The sequence below is a fragment of the Rosa chinensis genome, chromosome 2 (assembly GCF_002994745.2).
Source record: "Rosa chinensis cultivar Old Blush chromosome 2, RchiOBHm-V2, whole genome shotgun sequence".
Taxonomy (NCBI): domain Eukaryota; kingdom Viridiplantae; phylum Streptophyta; class Magnoliopsida; order Rosales; family Rosaceae; genus Rosa; species Rosa chinensis.
The window spans coordinates 88,466,638-88,493,445 of NC_037089.1; the positions used below are offsets into that span (position 1 = coordinate 88,466,638).

A 26,808-nucleotide genomic window follows, 5' to 3' on the forward strand; every position below is an offset into this window, starting at 1 on the left:
TGTCTCGCTTGCAAGATGAAAATGAGAAGTTTCGCTAGCTATGTTGTACTTTGCGGAGACTGTCACTTGCAAGATGAAAGTTAAGAAGTTCCGCTAGCAGTGTTGCCTTTACCGGAGACTGTCACTTGCAAGATGAAAGTTGAGAAGTTCCGCTAGCGGTGTTGCGCTTAGCGGAGACTATCTTGCTTACCGATTGGTATGCCTACTTTTTTTATGATTACTTCAGATAGACGCTTCGTCTGACAGCTCTCGACACGTGGCTATCATGCTTTGGGTTGGCGTGCGGGTGTACGCCTTCTCAGCACGCCCGTCTCTTCTCCATTAATGCGAGTAAAAATCGTTTTTGTAACCGAGGCGTCGCCTCAGTTAATCTGGATAGTGGGTGCGATCGTGGGGCAGTGTACGGTTCTCGTGTGATGTCTTTTTTAGCAGATGACCCAGATTTGCTTGATGTTGACATAAAACAGGGGGAACTTAGAGAGATTTGACACTTTTGCGAAAACTTCAAATTTAAGTCATCGTCTTCAAGCTTTGGTCTGTGAGAGTCTGAAGGAGTGAGTGTTATTGCTGAGGATTGAGGCGTTGATTTTTCAGGAGAGAGTACCATCGTAGAAGCAGAAGTAGGCATCCCTCGAGCACAGATATCCTAGATACTTCAGGTTGGTGTTCCGATTCTCGCCTTTGTTTTGCCGTTTTGGGCTTCTGGATATGCTTGCGTTTGAATGTGTTCTTGATCTTTGTCGTGATAACGTGTTTGAGGGTCTAGAAAGGCCTTGTTGGCAGAGTGCTGATGGTTTTTATTCTTCTAGATGGTCGAATCTGGGTTTTGAGAGGTATATGTGGTTTCTTGTTTGGGTATTTTCTGGGTTTTCTTCGAAGTTCTGTTCGTGGTGTTCTTGGATAGAATCTGACATAGGGGTAATTTAGATCCATTTGGGACTAACTGATTTGGGTTTTAGGGTGTTTGTGATGGCTAACGTCATAGAGATCTAGAGCAGTGAGGATTCTGGGTCTGACGTGTCGCTCAAAGGTTCAGATAGGGTTTTTATTGACTCATTGAGTCAGTCTGTCCCTGCAGGAACCTCACTATCTGATCCTCTAGACATCAAACCACTGTAAACTATATATCCAACAATGGCTAGGGGACAACCAGAGTCCGCTGCGTTGGCTGGGGAAGATACGGAGGCTAGCCAACGGCGAGAGGAGAGGTTGGCCAGTCACGGCGGGACCAGCGGTTTTCATGTGGAGGGCGACATCGCTGCGGATGAAAATGTTGTCGTGTCGACAAGGAAGTTGTCGGACGGGACACCGGTGGACGAAGCCATTGGGCAGATGTCCCAAGCGACGATCAACGGGGTAAAGCGGATGTTTAAGCTGCCCGGGGTAGCGAAGCTAAGGGCGCCGCTGAGGAACGAGCCTGCATCATCTTTGCCAGCGGGGTACGCGGCCGGTCACGAGGCTGTGTTCCATCAAGGGGTTAGGTTTCCGTTGTTGCTGAATCTCCAAATACTACAATGCAAGTTTGACCTTGCCTTTGGGCAAATCTGTCCTAATATGTGGAAGTTACTGATGGCGTTGAACGCACTATAGAGGATGTCCGGCTGAGAAGGTCCGACGGTGGCCAAGGTGTTGCACATCTACTAGTTAACGTATGTGAGAAGGAAATGGTGCAGCGGCCAAGTGAACCTGAGTCGGTGTATCGGGGAGCCTCAGTTAGTTGAGAATCCATCGGACTCAATGTCCTACTGGCGGGCAACCTATTGCGTTGCGACCAATGGTTGGGAATACAACGCGGGTTTGTACCCAAAGGGACCAACGCATAGGATTAAGTCCAAATTTCAGCTTATCCGAGGTTGTCGTTGTTTGCCTTGCTTCCCCCTGTTTTTTTTTTTGTTGCCCTAACATCCTTTATACATGAAACTAACACCTGCCCCCTTTTTCTTGGTGTTCGTAGCGGGGTTACGGTTCATGTGAACGACGGAGAAAGAGTGTCGCGTGGCAAGGATAAAGGGTTGCAGGGAGAATCGAAATCTCCTAGACCTGCGGCTATTAACTGGTTGGGAGCTGTTAGCGTCGCTGAACTTGACTCGGGTTCCAGGTTGTTACCACTGAGCATACTTTATTGGTTTTGTTGTACTTTGCTTTTTGGATTGATTTGACGTTGGTTGTGTAGAACCCGTTCCTGGCAACAAGTTAAGCCGAGCAGCCTTCAAGAAATCTATGGACAACGCCGGTCTAAACAACTATTTGGAAGGTATGTTTGGGCCACGCTGAAGGCAAAAATGACCACCGTCGACCCGAAGACGAAGGAGGTTCGCCCTTCCGATCAAGAGCTCGTGATGGAGATGCCTTTCCACTCTCACCTCCCGCCTGCCGGGGAGACATATGCTCATGCCACAGCTGCCCAAACGGAGCGCCCCGTGGCTGCAACTCGGCTACACCAGAAGGCCGTGGAAAGGCTTGCCAAAACACTTCTTGTGGCGCAAAAGGAAAAAACTGTGCCGCGGAAGGTTCCCTGCTATGGCTAAGCTATTACAATAGTGGGCCTGGAGCTGCACACCTCGGTGGGACCACCCACCATTGTCGCCTTCCTGGTTGTCCCTCTGCAGAGGAAGAGACGTCAGAATGATGGTGAGGAGGAAGAGGAAGTCGTGGACAATATGCCGTTGTCCCTGCGCTAGCAGCAAAAAAGGGCGCGGAAGGGTGGGAAAAATATTGTTGCCAACGCCGGCAGGGAGGTTCCTTCCTATGATCTCTACACCTTCGCCTCTTATGCCGAGTTCCTTACTAGCGGTGAGTGGGAGTTGCTCTACAGCATTTGTGAGCTGCTGGGATTCAGCCGCATGGATGGGACTATGCAGGACACTCTGTTGCAACGATCATCGTTCAGCTCGACCTTCTGCCATCTCACCGTCTGGCTGAACGAGTTGTTCATGGCGGACTCCAAACCATCCGCCGTTGAGGAAGACCTCCGTGCTGAGGTTGACAGTTTGAAACAAGAGTTGGCGGTTGTAAGGAAGCTACTCCAAAATTGCGAGCGACAGCTCTTGAAGGCGAAGGTGGATTTGGTGGACACCCAGGAGAAGCTGGATGTTGTAGTTGGCCGAGATGTGCAACACAATGCCGAGGTGGCGAAGTTGCAAGAAGAGATTGCCCATATTCAGGAACAATTATCGGCCAAGGTGAAGAGGCTGGATAATGTTTAGCGGGAGTCTGCCGCTCGCTCTAAAAAAGTAAAGAGACTACAATGTCAAGCCGAGGGCTGGGTGGCGGAGAAGGAGAAGCTGGTTACCGCTGCTGTCGAAGCTTTCAAGCAGTCGAAGGAGTACAAGGATGAGCTGACGCAGGGTGGTATAGCAGGTGCCACTGCTAACTTCGAGAAGCTTAATGCCAAGGGGGTGATTGATTGAGAGAAGGCTACCTGGATGCAGGCGGAGTAGGATGAGCCGCGGAGAGCAGAAGGTGGATTTGGCTCGTCGCACCCCGAAGGCGTGTGGTCTAGGAGCGATGAGTCCCTCCAGCGGACTGTCGAGGGGTCTCAGCAGTCGTAAGTGTCGAAGGCCTCCGACGCCTCCCAAGTTCGATTGATGGTAGCCAACACCTGTGATGATGGGACGATGATCACTCCTAGTCCCACCGCCCCCAGCTCTGACCAGATGAGCCGCTCGGTGGCTCAATCGGTGCAAGTGGATGGCGAACGTATAGCAGGTCCCCAAGGAGAATTTGAAGAGTCTTAGGATTTTTGTAACCCCGCTGAGGCATTCTTTTAACTTGTAATGGAACAGCACCCTTTTAATGAAGTTATGCCATTTCCTTCTTGAATTTTGTCCAAGTGTGGGTTTTCCATTGTTAACACGTTTGCATTGTTTGGATGTTAGTATACCGCTGAGTTTTTAGATTATGTTTTTATTAGTCAATGAAACATTAAAGGAATTTAAATTGGTCCAAGTGCACGATGTAGCGGACGTTGTCTTCTGAGTGTTATTAGCGTTTCTTGATAACTTGTGATATGGAGAACAATGGTTTGAATAATTCCTCGTTTCATTGATAGCTGAGAAATCAGCGTTTACATAAGAGGGAGAGTACCCGTTGGGTAGCTTCCCTTAGCTAAATATGGTACAAAAATTTAGCTAAGTCAAAATGATCATGGGTAGTGGCATAATATTTACTTGTAGTAATATTGTAGGTGTTCGGTATTCCAAGGTGGGTCGTTGTGACGCCATCCTTGTCCATTAAGTAGAAAGTGTCGGGGCTGACGACTTCTACTATTTTGTATGGTCCTTCCTAAGTGGAACAAAGTGCCGTTGGCGGTGGAATGACTTCCTTCATAACCCAGTCCCCAAGTTGGAGGTTCAGGGCTTTGACTCAGGCGTTATAGAAATGCGATACTCGTTGCTTGTTTTGCAAATTGTGCGAATGGGCCTTATGGCTCCTTTCCTCAAGGAGATCCTTGTCGAGGTTGATGCCCTCGTAGTTGGTCTTAGAGCAGTAGTCCTCGACCCTGGCGGCAGGTTGGGTGACCTCGATGGGCAGGACGATCTCAATCTCGAACATCATATAAAATGGTGTTTCACTGTTAGCGGATGTTGGGGTTGTCCGGATGGCCCATAGAACTTCCGGTAGCTTCTTTTTTAGCAGTTTATTGATTATCTTGTTTGCCACCTCAACTTGTCCGTTATTTTGGGGGTGAGCGACAGATGCAAAGCTCATATTGGTGCCTAGATTGGCGGTGAAAGATATGATCTCCTCATTGTTGAACTGCGCTCCGTTGTCCGTGATGATTGTATGAGGGACGCCGTAGAGGCAATAGATGTTCTTCTAGAGGAAGTAGGTTACCTTGGGGGTAGTTATTTCTGTCAGCGGTTCCGCTTCTATCCACTTGTTGTTGTAATCGATGGCAATAATGATGTACTTGAACTGCCCTTTGGTGGTTGGTAACTTGCCAAGGAGGTCTAGGCCCCAAGTGGAGTGAACCCATGGGTCGATGATTATCAAGAGAAGCTCCGCCGGGGCATGGGGGAGGTCAGTGTTTTGTTGACACTTGTGGCAAGACCTAGAAACTTCTCTGGCGTCATCGCCGAACGTGGGCTAGAAGTAGCCTTGCCGCATGGTGCGATTGGCCTGCGATTTGGCGCTTGAGTGGTTTCCACATTCGCCAGCGTGTATTATTGCCAAAACGACATTTCCCTCCTTTGGGGTCAGACACCAGAGGTTGGGATGGGTGAACCCATGGTGGTAAAGCTTGACATTCTAGATGTTAGAGCTGGTTGATCTCTGCTTGAGTTGCAGTGCTTCGACCTTGTCGGTTGGCAGCGTTCCGTTGCGCTTGTATTCTATTATTTCATCCATCCAACTGGGGTTGACTTCAATGTTGAAAATTTCCGCTAGGGTTTTAGTGATGCTTGGCTTGTTAAGGCATTCCACCCTTATGTCCGCTGGACGTTGATGTGGTTGAGTGGTTACTAATCTGGCCAGAGAGTCTGCCTTGGCATTCGTTTCTCTGGAGATTTGTGTGATGGTGTGGAACTTGAATTTTCTGAGGAAAGTCTTGACGTATCCCAAGTACGCCGCTAACTATTTGTCTTTGGCCTGAAAGCTTTCGTTGACTTGGTTGACCACTAGCTGGGAGTCGCTGAATATGTTGACACTGTCAGCACCTAAGTCGATGGCTAGGAGCAAGCATTCAATAAGCGCTTCATACTCTGCCATGTTGTTTGAGGCAGTGAAATTGAATTTCAACGCGTATTCCACGTTCAGTCCCCTTGGCCCTGTCAAGATAATGTCGGCGCCACATGCCTTGGTGTAGGCGGATTCGTCAACATGGAGGTTCTAGTCTGACTGTTGTTTGGGTGCTGGTTCCTCAGCGGTTATCATGGCCATGTCGCCCTCTTCTATCCTTGGGCAGGGCTCATCTTGTCTTTCTGTGAGGTCAGCAATGAAGTCGGCCACTGCCTGGCCTTTCATAGCGGTTCGTGGTTTGTTTTCAATGTCGAACTCGCTGAGCTCGATTTCCCATTTGCTGAGGCGCCCGGAGTGCTCAGGGTTTTGCATTACCTACCTCAAAGGTTGATTCGTCAGAACATGAATTGTGTGGGCTTGGAAGTATTGGCGGAGACATCTAGCGGCAACGATGAGTGCGAGAGCGAGCTGCTCCAATGGGGTATATCTGGTTTCAGCGCCGTTCATGCCTCTGCCGGCATAGAATACCGGGAGTTCTTCTTGTCCTTCTCGTCGTACAATGGCGCAGCTTACCACTGATGGGGATATCGCTAGGTAGATGTAGAGTATCTCACTCTGTACAGGAATGGAGAGAAGTGGGACTGCCGCTAAGTACTTTTTCAAACTTTGGGAGACATCTTGTGGGTCCTCTTTATAGCCTTGAAGAATGGGAGACATCTGTCAGTGAGCTTGGAGATGAACCGTGAAAGGGCGGTTAGCTTGCCCTGGAGACTCTGAACGTGCACTTTCCACACCGGAGACTTCATGTTAATGATGGCTTGAACCTTGTCAGGGTTAGCCTCTATGCCTCTCTCGCTAATGATGTATCCTAGAAACTTGCTAGCGGTGACGCTGAAAAAACACTTCTCAGGGTTGAGGTGCATCGGAGACTTCATGTTGATGATGGCTTGAACCTTGTTAAGGTTAGCCTCTATGCCTCTCTCGCTAATGATGTATCCCAGAAACTTGCTAGCGGTGACGCTGAAAAAACACTTCTCAGGGTTGAGGCGCATACAATAGACCAAGAGAATGGCGAATATGACGCAAAGGTTTGCCACGTGTCCAGCGGCCTTGATGCTTTTGACCGGAATATCGTCTATGTAAACCTCTATTATTTTGCCAAGGTGTTCAGCGAACATGGAGTTCATCAATCGCTGATATGTTGCCCCACAGTCCTTTAATCCTAAAGGCATGACATTATAGCAGTATAGGCCCTTGTCGGTTGTGAAGGTGGTGCATTCTTGGTCGCCGGGGTGCATCTTGATTTGATTATATCCGGAAAAAGCGTCCATCATGCTGAGGAGCTCATGTCCTGCTGTAGCGTCGACCAGTTGGTCAATGCGGGGCAGCGGAAAACTGTCCTTTGGGCATGCTTTGTTAAGGCCCTTGAAGTCCACACACATTCGCCACTTGCCGCTAGGCTTCTTTACCATGACCAAGTTGGAAATCCATTTGGGATAATTAACTTGGCGGATGAACCCAATGCCTTGAAGCTTAGTGACCTCTTCCCCTATTGCACGATATCTTTCTTCATCGAAGGCCCTTCTCTTCTGTTTGACCAGATAGAAAGATGGTTTGATGCTTAGCTTGTGCGTGATGATGTCAAGGGAGATGTCTGGCATGTCAACATAGGACCATGCAAAGACGGCGGCGTTATCTCATAGAAACTGTGTGAGTTCTACCGCTATCTCGCGGGCAAGCTGAGTGCCGATGCGAACCGTCCGCTCAGGGTGCTCATCCGAGATACTGACGACTTGTAAGGAGGTTTTCGGGTTAACAGGTTCCTTTATCACATACTTATCCTCATCATCTCGAGGATCCTCCATTGCATCTGTGAGCGGTACATGATTTCCCACCATTAAGATCTCATGGCGGCGTGTGGACCGTGCCACCGTTGTTGAGTAGCACTCTTGCACTAACTGTTGGATTCCTTTCACACAGCCTGTGCCATTGGGTGTAGGGAACTTCATGAGAAGCATATACCTAGCAATGATGCACTTCAGTTTATTGAGCGTCAGGGCGGTCGATGATGGCATTGTAGGAACTGAAGCAATCGACGACAATAAATTCTGTATGTACCTCCGCTGTGCATGGCCTAACGCTGATGGCCAGGCGCATGTAATTGGAACCCAGCTGTTGTGTGACGTCGCTGGAGAAGCTAAGCAAGGGTTCATGATCATGGAGTAATTTTTTGTTCCGCTGGAGTTGATTGTAGCAGCCATTGAAGATGACATTCACAACAGATCTGCTATCAACGAGGACCCTTCCCACTGACCATTTATTGAGCATGGCGTCGATCAAGAATGGATCGTTGTGGGGGAGATGTACTCCACGCTCTTCTTCTTCAGAAAAGGTAATGGGTTCCCACCCAGATTTTGGTAGTTTAGCGGATCTCTCATAGCGGGTGTTGCAAACTTTCTTGGGGTGGTTAGCTCGTGCATAACGATTTCTTGCTCTATGGGACATGTTGGTGATAGGAGCACCATCGTCGATTGTGTTGATACGGAGCATGGGCTCGATATTAGAGACCAGCGGCGATGGCTACCGTACCTTGAACTGTTCCAACTTGCCCTTACAATACAAAGTCTCTATTGCCGTTTTAAGAGCGTTGCAGTTGTTGGTGTTGTGACCGCTATCTTCGTGGTAGTTGCACCACTTGCAGGTGTTCCTTAGTTTGCCCACTCTTGGGTACTTTCTTGGAGGTGGTGGTGGGATATGGTCCTTGCACTGATCGTATATCTCTTCATACGAGGCCATAAGGACTGTGAACACTGCGTGCCGTTGGGAGGGCTCCATCTGTTTGTTACGGTTATCCCCGTGGGACGAGCGGTTGCTCTTGTGGTAATATTGGTCCTTTTGCCGCTTGCTTTGATAGTTGCCATGTTGCCACTCTCTCTTTTTGTCAGTTGGCGGTGTAGCAGAGGTTTTGTTAACAGTCTCCTGCTGGCTGGAGGTGGGTTGAGTGGACTTTGCTGGCATTGGTGGTGATGGTGGGGTTTCCCCATATGTGATGAATTCTACCTGCGCGTGGAGGATGGCCTCGCTCATGACGTGGTCATACGCGGCGTTTGGATGATTGTAGTTGAGATGATAGAGAAATGGTCCCTTTAGGAGTCCTTGCTTAAAGGCTGCCAGCACCATTGTTTTATCAAGATAGCGGCACCAAGATGTCGCCGCTCTCCACCTGGTGACAAATGCCTTCAGTGTTTCCTCTTCACCCTACTTGACGTTGAACAACTGGCTTGTGTTGTGATGTCCGGCGGCCAACAGGATTAACCGTGACAGGAAAGCGTTTGATAGTGCGTGGAATGAGTCGATGGATCCTCGCGGGCATTCAAAGAACCAGCTCATTGCCTCGCTATCTAACGTTTTGATAAACAAGTGGCAAATGGTGGCGTCGTCAAATCCCTTGTTTTTAGTGACTTTCTTAAAGGTGTCCATATGGACGAAAGGGTCAGTCAGGCCGCTGTATTGTGACATCTTTGGCGTTTTTGCATGTACTGGCCTGACGGCCTGCAGGATCCTAGCTATTTGTGGCATCTTGACACAAACAGCTGATTCTGAATTGGTGATGGGGCGCCTGCCTCTGCCCGGATTAGCTTTGTTCCAATTGTTGCATCCTTTCCAAGATTAGGGCGGTTGCATCTGCAGTGGATCCTGCTTGGAGGTTCCGCCGAGATAATTCCCGCCTGGGGACAAGTGGATTGCCCTCGGTTCTTGCCCTAGTTGCGGAGCGGTTGGTGTGCGGTTGTGATTCCGCTTCTTGCTCCAACATCAATCGTGGTGGGGGTGGAGGACCCCTTCCCAACAGCTCATACGGGTTCAACGGTACCTACATCTGCATTACTGGTGCAGGTACCAATCGTCCAGCGTTGGGTCGGGTACGCCTGGTGCTTTGTGATTGCTCGCTCTATGTTGGGTTAGCGTTTGCCTCCAGCGCCTTCTTCAGTTCGTCGAACTTTGACATCAGCGTGGCCACCTGCTTCTGGGCCTTGGCCTTTTCCTTGAGCTCCATATTTGCCTTGTGGAGGTCCGCCAATGCCAGCTCATACATAGCGGTGAGGTCTTGGACCCTAAAACACATATCGCTAAAGTTTTTACAATCAGCAACAATAGGCTCTCCTCAAGATTCAAGTGAATCAGTGAATCAAGTAAGGCCTAAGGAGAATGTGGCAGATTTGTTCACCAAATCATTGCCTAAGGCTACATTTGAGAAACATGTGAAAAACATAGGAATGCGAAGACTTTCCAAAGTCCCTTGATTAATGTAAAGATCAGGGGGATGTGTAGACGTCAGGGGGAGTCTAACACACACATGTCATCCTTAAATGTAAAGGGTGCGTTGTGCTCTTTTCCTTCGACCAAGGTGTATTTTTTGTCCCACAGAGTTTTTATTGTTACTTGACAAGGTTTTTAGTGAGGTAACAGATCATGCACCATTTTGTCTTTGACTTGGCACAAGGAGGAGTGTTAAAGGAAAAGCACATTATGTGCCTTCGTCAAAGTGATTGACGAAGAGGGAATTAAGGAATTAGCAATTATCATCAATCAGCATCGATTACAGATCAATCAGCATTTAATGTCATTATTGTAATTGATATTTCCGTTGTAATTCTCTCCTTATATAAAGGGACTATGAAATTAAATGAGTAGACCAATTCCAAATTGCTTTTACATAAATAAGATTTTCAGGTACTCTCGAGTCTCGATCGAGATCCCCGTTGGCTCCTCCGAAACTATCAAAATTTGATTAGATGGTGATAGAGCGACTATATTTATTAAACTACTACTCAAAGAATAGCTAGAGTTAGGGATGATGATTTAGTGAATGAGAACCTACAATAGCAATTAAAAAGAAGAATCAACCACATCTAATAAAATATAAATTTTAATTGATTACAATCTCGCAATTTTGCTCAACTTTTATCAAATTTTTTAGTTACCGAAAACTACACCGCAAACATTAATTCAGTGTCTTTTTTCTCCTGGTTTGTTAGTTTTCGGTTTCAGAAAGTCCACCCTGTGGTTGGGATTTGTAATCTTTCTTCGGTCTAATGCTAGTTCTTTTTTTGTTTGCCAAAAAAACAAATGCTTTTGCGTTGGAACATCTATTTTGAGACGGGATTGGAAGTTGGCCGCATGGTTCTCTCCATTCTCAAATCTTCTATATCCCTATGCACAGCAAGTAGGCTGTATGCACTTTGGACAGTGAGAACTTTGAGTCTTCGAGAATTGGCTTGCTGCCTTCACAAAGATTAATATACACCTTTCTTGATTTCCTTTGCTAAAAATATAAATTCTCACTAGCAATCCTGAATCCACAGTTATGTAATAATCTGCTGCAAAATATTGATAATATATGTAAAGTGGGTTTGGGGTTAGTAAAACGAATTCACCACAAAGCAAACAATTGCATTGGTGCAGCAGTCCATTCTACAAGTGTAACACAATGGGAATTAGACATTAGATTAGCGATGCAAACTGTCCAAATGTAAGTGTGTACTGCTGGCAATCTTAGTCAGAGGTTGGTCGCTAACTTACAAATGTCAGTTGTAATGTGAAGTCCTTGTAATCTATATAATCCTAAGCATTCTCTTAAGCAATGAGGAGAAAATCGGAGAACTTGCAAACATTTCCTCCATTGATTCTCATTTTTCTCAGGGAATCTATTCCTCGAGACACAAAAGTTTCTTCAAGAGTCATGGGAAGATTCCATCTGACAGATAGCAAATTAGCAGTTAAAGTTGGCACGCCACAACCTCCACCAACCTGACCAAAAGGAAAAACCAAAGCAAAGCTTCATGGCACATTTTTCTCCTTAAGCTAAAAATGTTGCAGTCATCATCATCTGTTGTTCCAAATAACTCACCTTCATTATATCTAGACTTCTACAAATCGTGATCCAGTAGAATCTGAGCTGAAGAGCTCAAATGAACATTTACAGCATTTGTACATGCAATAAGACCCAAAGTCCTTGATCACAGGTCCTCTTGACCAAAGAATATTAAGATGCATAAATGAAACATGCCTACAGCTTCTTAATGCAAAGAAGCAGAGAACTAAAACTTAGAGACAGTTAGAGTGGTCAGCCGATGAGCTGCCAGGGGCCTTAACAGGTCCGGCTAATCCAATGTAGAGAAAAAGTAGGTCACTCACTGCAAAACCTTCTTCTGTCTCTGAACTCCATATTATACTTAGTTTGTTTCACTCAGACAAGATAATGTACGTTAAGCCTTCCAGACATGCAATACGAACAAGAAACTTACACACTTAGAGTCTGTCACGCTTGCGTAAATCATACTGTTGGTCAAATCAGTTAATGCATAAGTAGTTGCAAGGCAGTGCTTGTTCAAACTAAAATTTGCTATCAATGTACTTTATGATAAGCTAAGAAGCGGACTAGCAGCAGTCTTTTGACATGAGAAAGGCAAGAGAAGAGAGAAACAAAATGCATATGAAAATTACAGTATAAATATCGACTAATCTAAACACATGAAAGGTGGTTAGTATTGGTAGGAAACAAATCACATAGCATTTTCATTAGAAGGCAAAGAGGAAGTGAAATTGCAATAGTGAGGTTGTGGCAATGTCATATCAATCATCAATCAAGACTGGGCGGTAGTGATTGGTCACATTCATACCCTGAGTATCTGAAGCTTGGTGGAGAAAGCAATTGCAACCCAATCGGGCTGAGAAGAAGACCACTGCAGCTGCTCAATCTCTGCCCCGGCAGTGTAGGCCAGAATGGGATCGAGGCCACCCTCGACGGGCTGGCCCATGGAGGAGAGGTCCCAGATGAGGGCCTGTGAGTCATCCCCGGCAGTGCAGATGTGGCAAGAGCTGTGCGGGGCCCAAGCAACGGCGTTGACGCTGGCCTGGTGCCTCTGCAACTCGACGACCGGAAGCGTAGGGAAGCGGATGTCGAGGACGACGACCTTGGCGCTATCCATGATGATGGTGGCCATGTACCTGGGGTCCTGCTTGTTCCATCCCAGGCGGACCAAGGGGGTGTCGGGCTCGGAGCTCTCGTAGATGATGGTGGAATGCTCCTTGTCACGCAGGTCGAACACTCTCACGGAGCCGTCGGCGGAGACGGAGGCGAAGACACCGACGCCGCCCCAGGCGATGTCGTAGACCTCCTTGTCGTGGGCGATGAGCTGGGTGTCGACGGCCTCACGCTCGATGTCCCAGATGGTGCAGGTGGTGTCGATGGAGGAGGTGCCGATGCGCTTCGGCTCCGCCTCGTTCCAATCGAACGAGGTGAGCGGCCCGCAGAACTCGGAGTTCTTGTTGCCGTTCAGGACCGACTTGAGCTCCACGCAGGAGGAGTCTTCCGAGATGCTCCACACGCGCAGGAAATCGCTCGATGTGGCCAGCAGGTCCGGCTTCTGGCACTCCTTGTCCGGGATGAATATGGTCTTGGTCGGCGGATACGGGTGCTCGAAGCACAGATTCGGGTCGGACCGGATCTCTCCGTTGGAGTCGTCCAGCTGGACAATCTCCACTCGGTTCGGGTACTGCTCCAGCAGGCTGGCGATGGCCAGCCGGTACTTCTTGTCCCGCCGGACGCTCCAGTTCATGGCGTAGATGTGCCACGGCGCCTCGTACGTGTAGATCTCCGATCGTTTCTGCTGCTCATCCGACCCGTCCTGATTTGGATCGCTACTTCTACTGGCCCCCATCCTTCCAAGTTTCTACGGTACAGATTCTGTTGCAAAATCTACTAGTGACTATCTACTCTAGTATTCAGTCCCAGGTGCATTTGCGCTGCGGCCCTGCGGCTGTCTGAGCCATCGCGAAACTTTATCATTTCCAGGATGAATTTCTGTCGTTACATTTCCAACGACGTTGTTCGCCCTGTGAACGGCATCGTCTCACATGTCGTCACACATTTTCTTGGACATTTTTTTTTTTTTTTTGGTCTGGACATTTTGTTGGTGTTAACACTTAATTGATAAATAAGAAAAACTAAAAATGAAAAAAGAAGAAGGAAGGGTCATTGACTCAGAGCACCACAATGAGCCAAAACTATCTCATTTATTCCAGTAACAAATTTTTATTCTCACTAACTCAATTTAAAGAGAAACAACAACTTTGCTCATAACTTAATTAAGAAATTGCATCATGCAACTCTGTCATCTCTCTCCTCCCTCCGATTCGGTTTCTCTCTCTCTATCTCTCCTCGTCTTAGTCGTACATACGACTTTGCTAATCTCCGTGCTCAATGATGGCGGCTTCTGCGGCGACTACTTACAAGAATGGGAAACCGGAGATTCACTCTGTCCCCGATTCGCCGATGCTCGAGAACTTGTCGTCGTTTGGGTTAACATCGTCATCTCCGTCACTGACCAGTTTGCCTCCGATTCGGATCCACAGTGGTAATAGAACGCAGGGTCAGAAGGTTAGGATTGGACTCAATTATCTCCAGTGAAAGAGATAGGTTATCTCCAGCGTTTGCCTTGATTCCACTGCAGCCCGCCGCAAATCAATTATCTCCGGCGAGATTTGGCGCTCGAGCTCGAGCTCGATCTCTGGTGCTCGACCCAGGCTCGAGCTCGATCTCTGGTGCTCGACCCAGGCTCTCCGGCGCTCGTCACAGGCCTGTGGCAAAGGAGAACGTTAATCTAATGCGCCGGTAGCGAAGGAAAACGACAATTTAGTGCCCCGAGCTTTTCTCTAGGTGCCCAAATCAATTTCTTTCTTTCTTTTTTAGGGTAAAATGAGGGCAAAAGCCCAGAATGAAAGAAAAATGAAAAAAAAAAAAGAGTTCTATTGGGGCAATAGAGGCTTGTTAAACTTCTATTGGGGGGCAATAGACGTTTTGGATTGATGTGAAATAATTTTTTTTCTTTAATAAAGTTTTATTTGTCTAAATTTATGGATATTAGTTCCAATTCCGACGACTGAAAGTTCTATTAGGGAGCAATAGACGTTTTAGATTGATGTAATCTTTTCTTTTTTTTTAATCAAGTTTTATTTGTCTAAATTTAAGTAGATTTGTTCTCATTTCGACAACTGAAAGTTCTATTATGGGGCAATAGAAGTTTTGAATTGATGTAATCTCCTCGTTTTTTTTTTCTTTAATCAAAGTTTATTTGTTTAAATTTAGGGAGATTAGTTTCCATTTCGGAGACCGAAAGTTGTATATTGGGATAATAGAGGTCTATTGGGCCAGTAGAAGTTTATTGGGGGGCAGTAAACCTTTCTTGCGACCTATGAGATCTCCGACGACCTCTTTGGGGACCTTCAGCGAAGTTTCATAGAAGTTCGGTGGGTGCCGGTCCGTGAAGGGATTTCGGAGATTGTTGGCCGGATTCCGGTGACCGTTGACCTGAATCCGACGGCCGGTGACGGGACTCCGGTGAAGTCTCATATGGCTTCTCTTTCTTCCATTTTCTCTCTCTCTCTCTAAGTAACAAAGGGGAGGGTAAAATAGTCTTTAAAAAAAACTTAATGGGATATTAGGGACTTCCTTGGACTGTTTTGTGTAAGAGAGAATTAGAAAAACTTATTGAGGTAAGTGGAAAAAAAATCCATAGAAATATGATAAATAGACAAAAACCCAAAAAGGTAAAGAGATGAACCAGTGGCCCTAGATAGATAGATTTTTGAGGATCACGAAGGTTAATGGAGAGGTATTTCTTTGAAGCTTTTGAGCAGTGAGTCCTATTTGCAGTCTCGTGGAAACAGCAAGCGAGGGAGCAGAGGTAACATTCCATCCTTTCTTCTTGTTTTTGCTTTTAGCTTAACACCAAGATTTCTGACTTCATTTAGAATTTCTGAAAACCAGAAAAGAGAGATTGAGTGATTTATTCATGCATAATAATTCCAAACAAAAACCGTAAATTAGAGATTGGGATATGGGAAAAGTCGTGTAGAACTTTTCCCTGCCGCCTACATCTGTGATTTGTACCATAAATAGGCATTGCATGCTATCTGCCATAGTCTCCCACAGTGACAGAATCAAATTGTTTATGTAATTTGTCAAGAATCATTCCCATCGCTGATTGTGGCGCTGGGATTTTAGCTGAATTGCACCATATTAAATCTAGAACCTGCTCGAGACTTTAAGCCGAGTGGCTTCTCTATTTGTTGCTCATTCCTGCATTCAATAGCTCATACGCAATTCTTAAACTTAGCTTAGGTTGTGCAGTTGTTAAGGGTCTGACGCTTTTTTGGTTGATCACTTGATTGTCTGCAGAAGTTCTAGCTTCATCTTTTGTATTAAAAAAAGGCGCTCCTGAGGTTCACTTGTAGAATTTTGTTATGATGGTTGCATGCCTTTCATGTACTCCTGAGGTTCTACCCAAAAGTAGCCCACTCACCAGCTGTAGACAAACCAAATTTGGTTCTCAGGAAGCTCTCATTTTACTCCGAAACTGCACCACTTTCAATCGTCTCAAGCAAATTCATGCTAAGATCATCCGCAGTAGTCTTTCTCGAGACCAATTAATTATGAGGAAACTCATTCAACTTTGCTCTTCCCATGGGAAAATGGACTATGCCACTCTTGTATTTCATCAAATTCAGGGTCACCTTACCTTCACTTGGAATCTAATGATTATGTCTTATACCATCAATGGGTGCTCACAACAAGCCCTCCTTCTGTATAGCCATATGATACGCCAAGGAGTTCCACCTGATAAGTTCACCTTTCCATTTGTTATTAAAGCTTGCATTTCTTCTACTGCATTTGAACTAGGAAAAGTGGTTCATGGGCTAGTGATCAAAAATAGTTTCTCAGGAGATATATTCATACAAAATACTTTGATGGACTTCTACTTCAAGTCCGGACAAATAGATTGTGGTTCCAGGGTGTTTGAAAAAATGCGGGTTCGCAGTGTGGTTTCATGGACAACCATGATTTCGGGGTTAGTTGCTTGTGGGAAGTTATCTGCTGCCCGAGGGGTTTTTGAGCGAATGCCAGCTAAAAATGTTGTTTCTTGGACTGCAATGATCAATGGGTATGTCAAAAACCAACAACCTGAAGAGGCATTTGAACTGTTCTGGAGAATGCAGCTTGGTAATGTTAGGCCAAATGAGTTCACGCTGGTAAGCTTGCTGAAAGCATGTACCCAATTCGAAAGCCTCAAGTTGGCTAGACGGATTCATGACTTTGCTCTTAAAAACGGGTTTAAAATTGATGTTTTTCTTGGCACAGCACTTATTGATACTTATAGCAAATGTGGTAGTTTAGAGGATGCAAAGAGAGTGTTTGATAAGATGCAAATCAAGAGCTTGGCTACTTGGAATTCAATGATCACTAGCTTGGGTGTGCATGGGTTTGGAGAGGAAGCCCTTGCCCTTTTTGCAGCGATGGAAGAGGCGAATGTACGGCCAGATGCAATCACCTTTGTAGGTGTTTTATCTGCTTGTTTGCATACCAATAATCTGGAGGATGGTTGCAGACATTTCAAATACATGAGTGAACGTTATGGTATCACACCTATCTTAGAGAATTATACTTGCATGATTGAACTGTATAGCCGTTTTGATATGTTAGATGAGGTATGCAAATTAGTAGAAGCCATGCCTGTAAAGCCTAATAGAACTAAGGAACATCATCTTTAGTGTTGATCGCACGCCAGTGAACTTATTTGATTACTCTATAGTGGTCATGTCCAATTCAATGGGACATCAGCTTCAAGTGTGAACTGGCTTGATCTTCCGCCCGAGAGCTTAATAGATTTTGGCAGCGGCTGTAAAAATTATCTTGTGCCATACAAAGGGAGAATTGAATCGCTAAAAGAGCTATAAAAACAGGGCTCCTAAAATTTTGGATTTGCCTATTCATAGACAGTTTGATTTTTATGTACATTTGAGTCTTTCTATTTATTTGCAATGTCTTTTGGGAGACTAAGACTCTGTTTGGGAAATCATCTTATAAGCAGGTAAGCTCTTTTAGAGTCAAAAACAGAAACTCACTCAACCTAACTTATGGAAGCAGTTTATTATTTTACAATAACACTTTTAGTTTTAAGTTAAGTAAAATACTTTGTCACTAATTTTAGCACAATAAGCAAACACCGAGATGTTTTAATTAACAACCATTTATTCTCATATAACAGTATAAATCAATTTATCTTATAAGCACAGTTATACCAAACTTTAGCCCATATGCTCATATTCTTGAGGGTAGTTGAGCAAACCGCATTAGACCAAGTCCACTCGTGGGTCACCAGGTCACCTATTATTCACTGCTTTTTATGTGTATTTTCACTTTCTGGGTCACGAGCACAGTATATTTCGTACCCTGGTCACCCTGGGTCACTTTCTGAGTCACCTTGATGACCTGCAAACTGACCTGTTGACCCAGAGAGTGGAAATAAACACTAAAAAGTAGTGAATAGTAAGTGACTTAGTGACCCAACGGGTGAACTTGCTGTTACATGTGTTATCAATTATTTTTTACAAACTTTTTCTTGAGAAATCCAAAGTCCAAAGCTTGACATCTGTGATTTGGAGCTGGCCACATGCGATCAAGCAGCCGGCCGAGCTTAGCGCCTTAACTAAAGGTTCAGCTTGATACTTCTGTGATTTGGAGCCGGGCACATGCGATCAAGCAGCCGGCCGACCTTAGCGCCTTAGCTAAAGGTTCAGTTGATGCTTTTTGATTCGTAAATCTGCATTGCTTTTTTTTTTTTTTTTTCCTTGCCGATCGATGATAATGAATAAAATAATAGTATATAAGCGTTACAAATTTGTCTGACACTATAATATTTTCAATATTTTTTTGGGTGAAAAAGAGAAGTATTTTAGGTGTTTTGGAGTTGCTCGTCAACCCCAGAATATTCAAGACTGCAGGTTGCACGCCAGGTGTTTTAACACAGTTACACTTGGGTGGAAAACTGGAATCGCAGTTTGTAGATGGAAAGCCGCATGTAGTAGTGCTCTTAAATAAATGAGATTTGAAGTAAAAATTCTGAAGTAAAAAGGAGGAGAGTGTTCATCAACAACCAAAATTCAAGATTGGCAACGCCGTACGTTATCCTCTGTTCTGTAGATAAAGTATTTTCCGTAAAAGATAAATAATAAATTAATTGTTGAAAGCAAGAGGGAGAGAGGTAGCCTCCTCCTCTATTATTATTATTATTTTTTATTTTTGTAAATTCCAGACAGCAGGAAGAATGGCCCTTCAATATAACAATAATTATTCTAGTCATTATAGTCTTGTACATGTTGGCAAGGGATTTGCATATCGTACCAAGCCGCCGGTAGGCATAATAGTATCGTCGAGGCGTTCGGTGCTGAATCGAAGAAAATCAAGTCCAATTTGGTTTCGTCGGGCATCATCGAGATTTGAGTCCTATATAGTCGGGCACAGTCTCAGCAGCAGTCAAAAGGTGATCTGGAATAGGGAAATGGTCCATAATCTGATCACAACTAATCACCTGCGGCATGTAGAGTCGATGGCCACAATGCCTTCTGGCGCCGGAAACATTCCCCACTTGAACGCAATCATTCTGGGTGAAGCACTCGCTTCTGAAGAGAATGATCTCATCTTTCCCAGCGACGACTTCTCCCGCCAGGCTCATGTCCCCTCTCCCCAGAAGGTAACTGCTCTCTCCTGCTCTATCTATTTTTTTTTTCCCCTGATCTTGATCATTAATCAACCTCTCTCAGTATCTGGAGATGTATAAAAGGTCCATCGAGGACCCCGCCGGATTTTGGTCGGATTTCGCTTCCGACTTCTTTTGGAAACAGAGATGGGGCGAACAAGTCTACTTCGAGAATCTCGATGTTAGCAAAGGCGATATCAGGATTGAGGTAACCTGCATGGACTTCCTTCAACTTATCTTGTATTTGCTTGCTTCTTTTTTTCTTTTCTTTTTTTTACCACCATCTCATTTTCGTTTTCTGTTTGGAGCAGTGGTTCAAGGGCGGTCTCACCAATATCTGCTACAATTGCCTTGATAGAAATGTTGAAGCTGGACTTGGTGACCGAATTGCCTTGTACTGGGAAGGCAATGAGCCCTGTCTTGATGGCTCTTTAACTTACAATCAGCTTCTACAAAACGCTTGCCAGGTCTATCATAACTTACATTATCACTCACTCACCAACTAGCCCCACATATGGATGAAACTAATACATATAAGATATTGGGTTTTCATTCTCGGCGTGGCTGCATAAACCAAAAAATCAGCCAATCTCACATTCGTTTACCTCTACTCTTCGCAGCTTGCAAACTACTTGAAAGATATTGGAGTGAAAAAGGGCGATGCTGTTGTGGTTTACTTACCCATGTTAATGGAACTTCCAATCACAATGCTTGCCTGTGCTCGCATTGGTGCTGTTCACTCGGTGTGTAATGGTCTTACTCTTTGCTCTCCAACATCAATAGCTTTTTTTTTTTTTTTATAACTTTTTTTTTTTCCTTTCTTTCAGGTTGTATTTGCTGGATTTTCTGTCGAATCTCTTGCTCAAAGAGTAGTAGATTGCAAGCCGAAAGTTGTGATCACTTGCAATGCTGTTAAAAGGGGTTCTAAGGTTATCCACCTCAAAGATATAGTTGATGCTGCCCTTGTCGAATCAGCCAAAAGTGGGGTTTGTGTAGGTGTGGACTGAATTCTTTGCGTGTTATATTGAATAATCTGTAACTGATGTTTAGGTCCCATTGAGGAATCAATCCTGCAAAAAACAAACTGATAGGAATCATTTAGTTATCATGATGATGATGTATATTTGAAACGTGGTTGTTTTTCTGTTAATCTGATCATAGTTAGATAACTAAAGGGCTTCAGATTTCGTTGATTTTTTATTTAGTTACTTTCGTTGATTTTTTATTTAGTTACTTTTTTTTTTTAGCAAGGATGATTCTTAAATAGGGACATCCAAAGAGTTTCTCTCTTTTTAAGAAAATATATGACCTCATGTGGACCCAGCCCTCAATCAAACCAAACAAATGGCCTCCTGCTAGGAATGCAAAATAATGGGAGCATAATCAAACCATCCACTAATGGAGTTTAGGTTTCTATTTGATCATCTATTGGCAGGACAGCCCTCTAGGTTTGGATCAAATCCATTCTGGAACCCACCTTGCTTGCCAAAGTTGTGTGGGTAGATACAGTAACCAACCATAAGAGAATACCAGATTACTCTTCTATACTATATTTTCTAAAACCAAGGATTAGATTTCTCATCTTTACTAATAGATATATTTTATTATAGGAATCTGATTGATATATGATTTCCTGTTTGAGCAGATGTATGCTTAACTTATGAGAATGAATCTGCTTTGAAGAGGGGAAGTACTAAATGGGAAGAAGGAAGAGATATATGGTGGCAGGTTAGTAGTACTACAAAGCTATAGGCTTTCATGAAAAAGAAACAATGATTTTTTCTTTCTTTTCTCTTTCACATTCACACTGCAATATTTATGCTTTCTTTATTAGTGTTTTATCAAATGCTTATAAGTGACTTGAACGTTCACTTTACGGATTGGTATTGACTGATGACTCTTGATTATATTCCAGGATGTCATACCTAAATATCCAACTACTTGTGCAGTGGAGTGGGTTGATGCAGAGGATCCACTTTTTCTGCTCTATACCAGTGGGAGCACTGGGAAGCCCAAGGTATATAGTTCCGTACTTCAATTTCAATTTTTTTTTTTCCTTTTCTTCTTCTTTTGGATTTTTCTAATTTTAATCTTATTAGGGAGTTCTGCACACAACTGGAGGATATATGGTGTACACTGCTACAACATTTAAATATGCTTTTGATTACAAACCATCCGACATCTACTGGTACCCTTCACAAGCAGAGGCTGATTATTAATTTGTTAATTTGACGTTTTCATGTGAAAGCAGCTCGATCTTCTCCAGATATTTTTGTTACTTGACATATCTTTTTATCTGTACTTTAGGTGTACAGCTGACTGTGGTTGGATCACTGGGCACAGCTATGTCACTTATGGACCTCTGCTAAATGGAGCAACTGTTGTCATATATGAAGGGGTAACAAATTGACAGATTATGGACAGATTATCATTTACATTTAAAACTGAAACATAATTAAGATGTCACAAGAAAAATGTTGCATGTTTACATGGGTAGCCACTAGCCTATGGAAAAGAAGAGTACCAAAAGTAAGCTTCAAAGATAGGTCTATATGATTATGCCTTTTTTTCCTGAACAGAGCAAAATAAGAAACAGTAGTTGCGACTATCATATTGTGAATTTGTGAGAACCATATCCTTATCATGATCTATGTAAGTTTTTAATGTTTATTTGCAGTGTACTTTTTATGAAATGATAAGTTATAAAAAAAAAATAACATAAAAATGCTTATATCTAGATATTGCCCTGAGACCTCATGATAGAGAGTGCTGCAGTCTGATTACGCACTATGTGTGGCCTAAGATATAAATGCCTTTATGCAGTAAAATTTCTTGACAGACCTTTTAAGAACAGAATAAGGATGAAGTCATATTGCACCATGTAATAACTCTAGTCTATTCCAGAGAAAGAGTCCAGAGTCTAATGATCTGTTTCCACTATTTTCTTCAGTGTTTGTAGATTTTTAAAGTGAAAGGCTATTAAAATACAAAAATGTGCTATCGATCTTAAGCAGTGCCCTTGAGAGTGCATAATACACCCATTCTCGCTCTCAACTGTACTGAATTTGATTTCTAACATCCATTTAATTTATTAGCAACACATCCATGTCTACCTTGCAGGCACCAAATTATCCTGACCCTGGACGCTGTTGGGATATTGTTGATAAATACAAAGTGACCATCTTTTATACTGCCCCCACATTGGTGCGGTCTCTCATGCGTGATGGTGATGAGGCAAGAAACTTGAATCCTGTCCTTTTTTTTTTTCTTTTTTTTTTTACATACATGTGGATGTGGATTATTTTTAAATATTGTTATAGAATACAAAAAGAACTCGTTTGTTTTTCTTTTGGGCCTCAAAGTTCATTCCTCCAGTTGAGTATTTTAGGCTAATTATTTCTTAAACTCTATTTTTTCATTCTAATTGCTTCGAGATAATAGCTTGTCATTGAAGACCCTAATTGAAGCAATTCATTGCTATGCTCATCACTTTTGCTGAAGTATAATGCCTGTCAAAAGTTTTGATGTCCATAAGCTCACATTGTCTCTATTTTATGTTTCTGGACCTCTGTTTTAGTTGGTGGCCCAGCCCTTCGTTTATTTCAATGAATCAATTATCAAATAAATAGTTCTCTTGTAAAACCTTCATGATTTACTATCTGCCTAACGTGTTTGACCTTTGACATTTTTATTTTATTTTAAGTTTATTATCAATGTGTACATCTATGGTGGTACTACGTTAAAAAAACACAATTCAAGAACTTTATTCATTGAGCTATGCCTTTAGTATGTGTTGAATGAAGTTTTACTTTTATGCAGTATGTCAAGCGATACTCGCGAAAATCATTACGGGTCCTTGGAAGTGTAGGCGAGCCTATTAATCCAAGTGCATGGAGGTTCTCATCTTCAGTTGTTTGATCCAAGAATTCATTTCATAGCTCAACTACATATTAACATGGACTCTGTTTGTCACAGGTGGTTTTTCAATGTGGTTGGAGATTCAAGATGTCCCATTTCTGACACTTGGTGGCAAACTGAAACTGGTGGCTTTATGGTATTTTAGATTCTGTGTTTTAATAGTTCCTATCTCTTGGGCATAGACTGGTGCTCAAGCAGTAATTTAAATGCCATGGGACACTTTTTAGAGATTTTACTTGGTTAAATACTTCACCTACCTCCCATATGTGTCGATATTAATATATAATATTCACATAGATTTCATCTGTTCTAAGTCTTAATGTTTCACCTTCTTTTACTGGCAGATGACTCCATTACCTGGTGCCTGGCCACAGAAGCCTGGTTCTGCCACTTTCCCCTTTTTTGGAGTTCAGGTCTTTTTCACTAATCAAATTTATGGATCTCATCATCAACCAACTATCTTCATTTTACACATTTAAATCAGTAACATCTATACACATTTAAATTTGTAACATCTATATATCATATGAACTCTTTTTCTTGTAACTGTAGGCTGTCATTGTGGATGAGAAGGGCGTTGAAATTGAAGGCGAGTGCAGTGGTTATCTGTGTATAAAAAGCTCATGGCCTGGAGCATTCCGAACTCTTTATGGTGATCATGAAAGATATGAAACAACTTACTTTAAACCTTTCTCTGGGTATTATTTTAGTGGTGATGGATGCAGCAGGTAAGTGATGACATCAAACTTTAATCTCATCAGTGTGAATCCTTTTTTGGTTTTGGGGTGTGTGTGTGTGTGTCTCTCTCTCTCTCTCTCTCTCACGCACACAGAGGAAAAAAAAACAAACAAAGTTGACATGTTAAGCTCTCAACATCAATGTGCAGGGACAAAGATGGATATCACTGGCTTACAGGAAGGGTTGATGATGTCATCAATGTTAGGTAATTTTTGGATTGCATAAGCTTTTCCTGATAATTTATGTCTATCAAAAATTCAGAATATCATATTGGACATTTGGACTTGGAAGCTGCAGTATCTTGATTAATCTCACTATCATGTTTTGGTGTTGGCTAGTAGATTCTTGTATTATATCTATTTGGTTAGTGGCTTGTCTACTGTTGTGTACAGTTTTCCTTTTAATTAAATTCATGTTTTCTTCTCAAAAAGTAAAAAATGAAAATGAGCAAGCTATATAATTTTTGCCATTCTATGTGAGAATCTACACATTTTGCTATTATGTGGTGAGTATATGCAAGTATTGTTTACTTACAATACTCAGTTTAATACTTTATGTAGTGGACATCGTATCGGTACCGCAGAAGTTGAATCTGCTCTTGTATCGCATCCTCAGTGTGCAGAAGCTGCTGTGGTTGGTGTAGAGCATGAGGTATGTGATGCTAAAGTTTATGTTACTTGTCTGTTATTTTAGGAAACCACAATTGTGACAAGAAATTAAATATAGAGACCCAACATTGAAATAAATTATTATCAAATCCAAAGTTTACACTATTTTACTCATCATGTCTTCATATAATCTGCATAACAAACTTCAAAATGTCTTGATGTAATATGTATTGTCTAATCACTTGTGCACTTGCATAATTGCATATATTTATGAGAGGAGAGAGGGGGAGATGATAAAAAATGAAAAAAGGAGGGAGAGGGTGGGAACAGATGCTTGTGGCTAGTGTGTCTGAACAAATTATTTTGTTAATGTAGGTTAAGGGACAAGGTATATATGCCTTTGTTACTCTTGTGGACGGAGTACCTTACAGTGAAGATCTCCGGAAAAGCCTTATTCTTATTGTCCGAAAGCAGGTACGTATCTAATTCAGTGCTACTGCACATCTAACTCTTCAACTGCATCCTGTCATTGGTGTGCGGGGTGCAATGGCCCTCAGGTTTGTATTAGGGCATTTGAATTTTCTGAAAATCCTGAATCGTCTTGGGGGATCCCTTGAATATTCTCAAATATATTTAGGTCATTTTTGAACTTGTTTATATGCAATAGGAACCAGCACAGTATTTCCTGACCACACAAGTTCCTTTTTTCCCAACCACGCAAGGCAGATTGATTGTACCTATTTTATTTGGCCAAATTTGATGTTGCTCCAAACTGTTCCTTGGTCACTAGACACTAGTCTTGAGTTTTCATTTTTTATCTTTCTACCGGAAGATAACATACATGGGGAGATGGAGGTGAGAGGAAATGTCTATGGGATGGCTCATGAAATGAAAGCTAAAAAAAAATAAAAATGGATATTAATTCCTCGATGAAAAATTAAACCAAAGGGAAACTTCTGTTAATTACAAAGGTCTACAGGTTCTCAAAGATTCCAAAAGTAATATGCTATGATAAACAAAGGAGGCGGTGAGAGCAAGACTTATAATAGACAAGAAAAAAAAGACAAGACTGATGGTATAGAAGTTATTCATGGAGGGAGTCTATCATGTTAATAAACGTGGATAAAATATTGAATTAAATTTTGGAATGTTATTTTCTGTGACTGTGTTAAATTGGATGTTATAGCTCAGGTTGCATTCCCTTACAATGAAGAGAACACCTAGCCTTCTTGTTTGGATGCATTTTTCTTAAGCTTTCATTGATACCCATAAATATTTGAAGAATTTATATATATGTACTATGAATACGTTTCAGATAGGGGCATTTGCAGCACCGGACAGAATCCACTGGGCACCTGGCCTTCCAAAGACAAGGAGTGGGAAGATAATGAGGAGAATTCTGAGGAAAATTGCTTCAAAACAGCTAGATGAGCTTGGTGACACTAGCACACTTGCAGATCCAAATGTGGTCGATCAACTTATTGCTCTCGCAGATACGTGATGCGAAGGTAATTTATCAGAACTCTCTGTTCTCTTCTAAAGTGATCAATTGCATCAGAATAAACAACATAACCACTAGATGTTCTGTCATATGAACCAATTAATTTTCCTTCATTTTCCAACACCGGTTGGATCAAGAAACAAAATTATGCTTCAATCAATTTGAGACCTTATTCAACACTGTGGTAAGAAATACTATTGGACCAACCGTGAGTTGGTTCTGTTCAACACTGGTAAGAAATACTATTGGACCAACCGTGAGTTGGTTCTGTTGGCTTAATTTATCACCACGGCATTTGACACCTCTTGTGCATTGTTTAGTGGCAGCTACATTGACTTCTAAGTCTTTGCTTAATTGCGTAATTTTGAATTACACAGTTCTGGTTGATAGTAATTATGTTGAGAGACTTACTGGATTCTAGTTTTTATTTCTTGTTTTCTAATTTATACTTATGGATTCACATTCTTGTAGGTGCTAGTGGTGCTGACAAGATGAGCAATAAATTTGGTTAAAAGGCCGGGGCAGCAATAATTGCAATTATTTTGTTCTAGAGATTAATTGACTTCCATGAGTTCTTATTAAAAACTTGCTATTGAAGTTAAGAAGTGACATTATAGATGGAACGTATGACTGTTAATTTCTTCATCTGATGCTTGATTATGTTAATGTTTATTTTCCGTTGTGTTGTGTTCAATATAATTGAAGGTATCTCTGTCATGGTTCTGGACCTCTGGTTCATTGGTCATGTGTCCAAGTCATTGATTTA

The 26,808-nt window shown here is 42.9% G+C and overlaps 3 protein-coding genes across 5 annotated transcripts; 2 read left to right on the forward strand and 1 right to left on the reverse strand.

Annotated features, from left to right (window-relative positions):
- Positions 1 to 12,137: 12,137 nt before the first annotated feature.
- Positions 12,138 to 13,588, reverse strand: LOC112188086 (WD repeat-containing protein LWD1). Its single transcript, XM_024327109.2, has one exon. The coding sequence runs from the start codon at positions 13,398 to 13,400 to the stop codon at positions 12,354 to 12,356; it is 1,047 nt and encodes a 348-aa protein (XP_024182877.1). The 5' UTR covers positions 13,401 to 13,588; the 3' UTR covers positions 12,138 to 12,353.
- A 1,716-nt stretch (positions 13,589 to 15,304) lies between these two features.
- LOC112186317 (pentatricopeptide repeat-containing protein At3g26630, chloroplastic) lies at positions 15,305 to 19,096 on the forward strand. 2 transcript variants are annotated; one of them, XM_024324676.2, is made up of 4 exons: positions 15,305 to 15,425; positions 15,920 to 18,312; positions 18,465 to 18,698; positions 18,834 to 19,096. In XM_024324676.2, the coding sequence occupies exon 2, from the start codon at positions 15,985 to 15,987 to the stop codon at positions 17,287 to 17,289; it is 1,305 nt and encodes a 434-aa protein (XP_024180444.1). In that variant the 5' UTR covers positions 15,305 to 15,425; positions 15,920 to 15,984; the 3' UTR covers positions 17,290 to 18,312; positions 18,465 to 18,698; positions 18,834 to 19,096. The 2 variants fall into 2 exon arrangements, with proteins under 2 accessions (XP_024180444.1, XP_040370020.1); XM_040514086.1 differs by lacking the exons at positions 18,465 to 18,698; positions 18,834 to 19,096 and having other exon boundaries at positions 15,316 to 16,770; positions 16,880 to 17,012.
- LOC112186315 (acetyl-coenzyme A synthetase, chloroplastic/glyoxysomal) lies at positions 15,325 to 26,759 on the forward strand. 2 transcript variants are annotated; one of them, XM_024324675.2, is made up of 20 exons: positions 15,325 to 15,425; positions 18,834 to 19,271; positions 19,342 to 19,485; positions 19,589 to 19,744; positions 19,898 to 20,020; positions 20,105 to 20,273; positions 20,923 to 21,005; positions 21,193 to 21,294; positions 21,377 to 21,465; positions 21,585 to 21,675; positions 22,398 to 22,511; positions 23,097 to 23,173; positions 23,253 to 23,331; positions 23,540 to 23,608; positions 23,748 to 23,923; positions 24,082 to 24,138; positions 24,494 to 24,584; positions 24,917 to 25,015; positions 25,857 to 26,049; positions 26,514 to 26,759. In XM_024324675.2, exons 2-19 carry the CDS (start codon positions 18,846 to 18,848, stop codon positions 26,040 to 26,042), a joined length of 2,331 nt encoding a protein of 776 aa, XP_024180443.1. In that variant the 5' UTR covers positions 15,325 to 15,425; positions 18,834 to 18,845; the 3' UTR covers positions 26,043 to 26,049; positions 26,514 to 26,759. The 2 variants fall into 2 exon arrangements, with proteins under 2 accessions (XP_024180443.1, XP_024180441.1); XM_024324673.2 differs by lacking the exon at positions 15,325 to 15,425 and having other exon boundaries at positions 18,810 to 19,271.
- Positions 26,760 to 26,808: the final 49 nt, after the last annotated feature.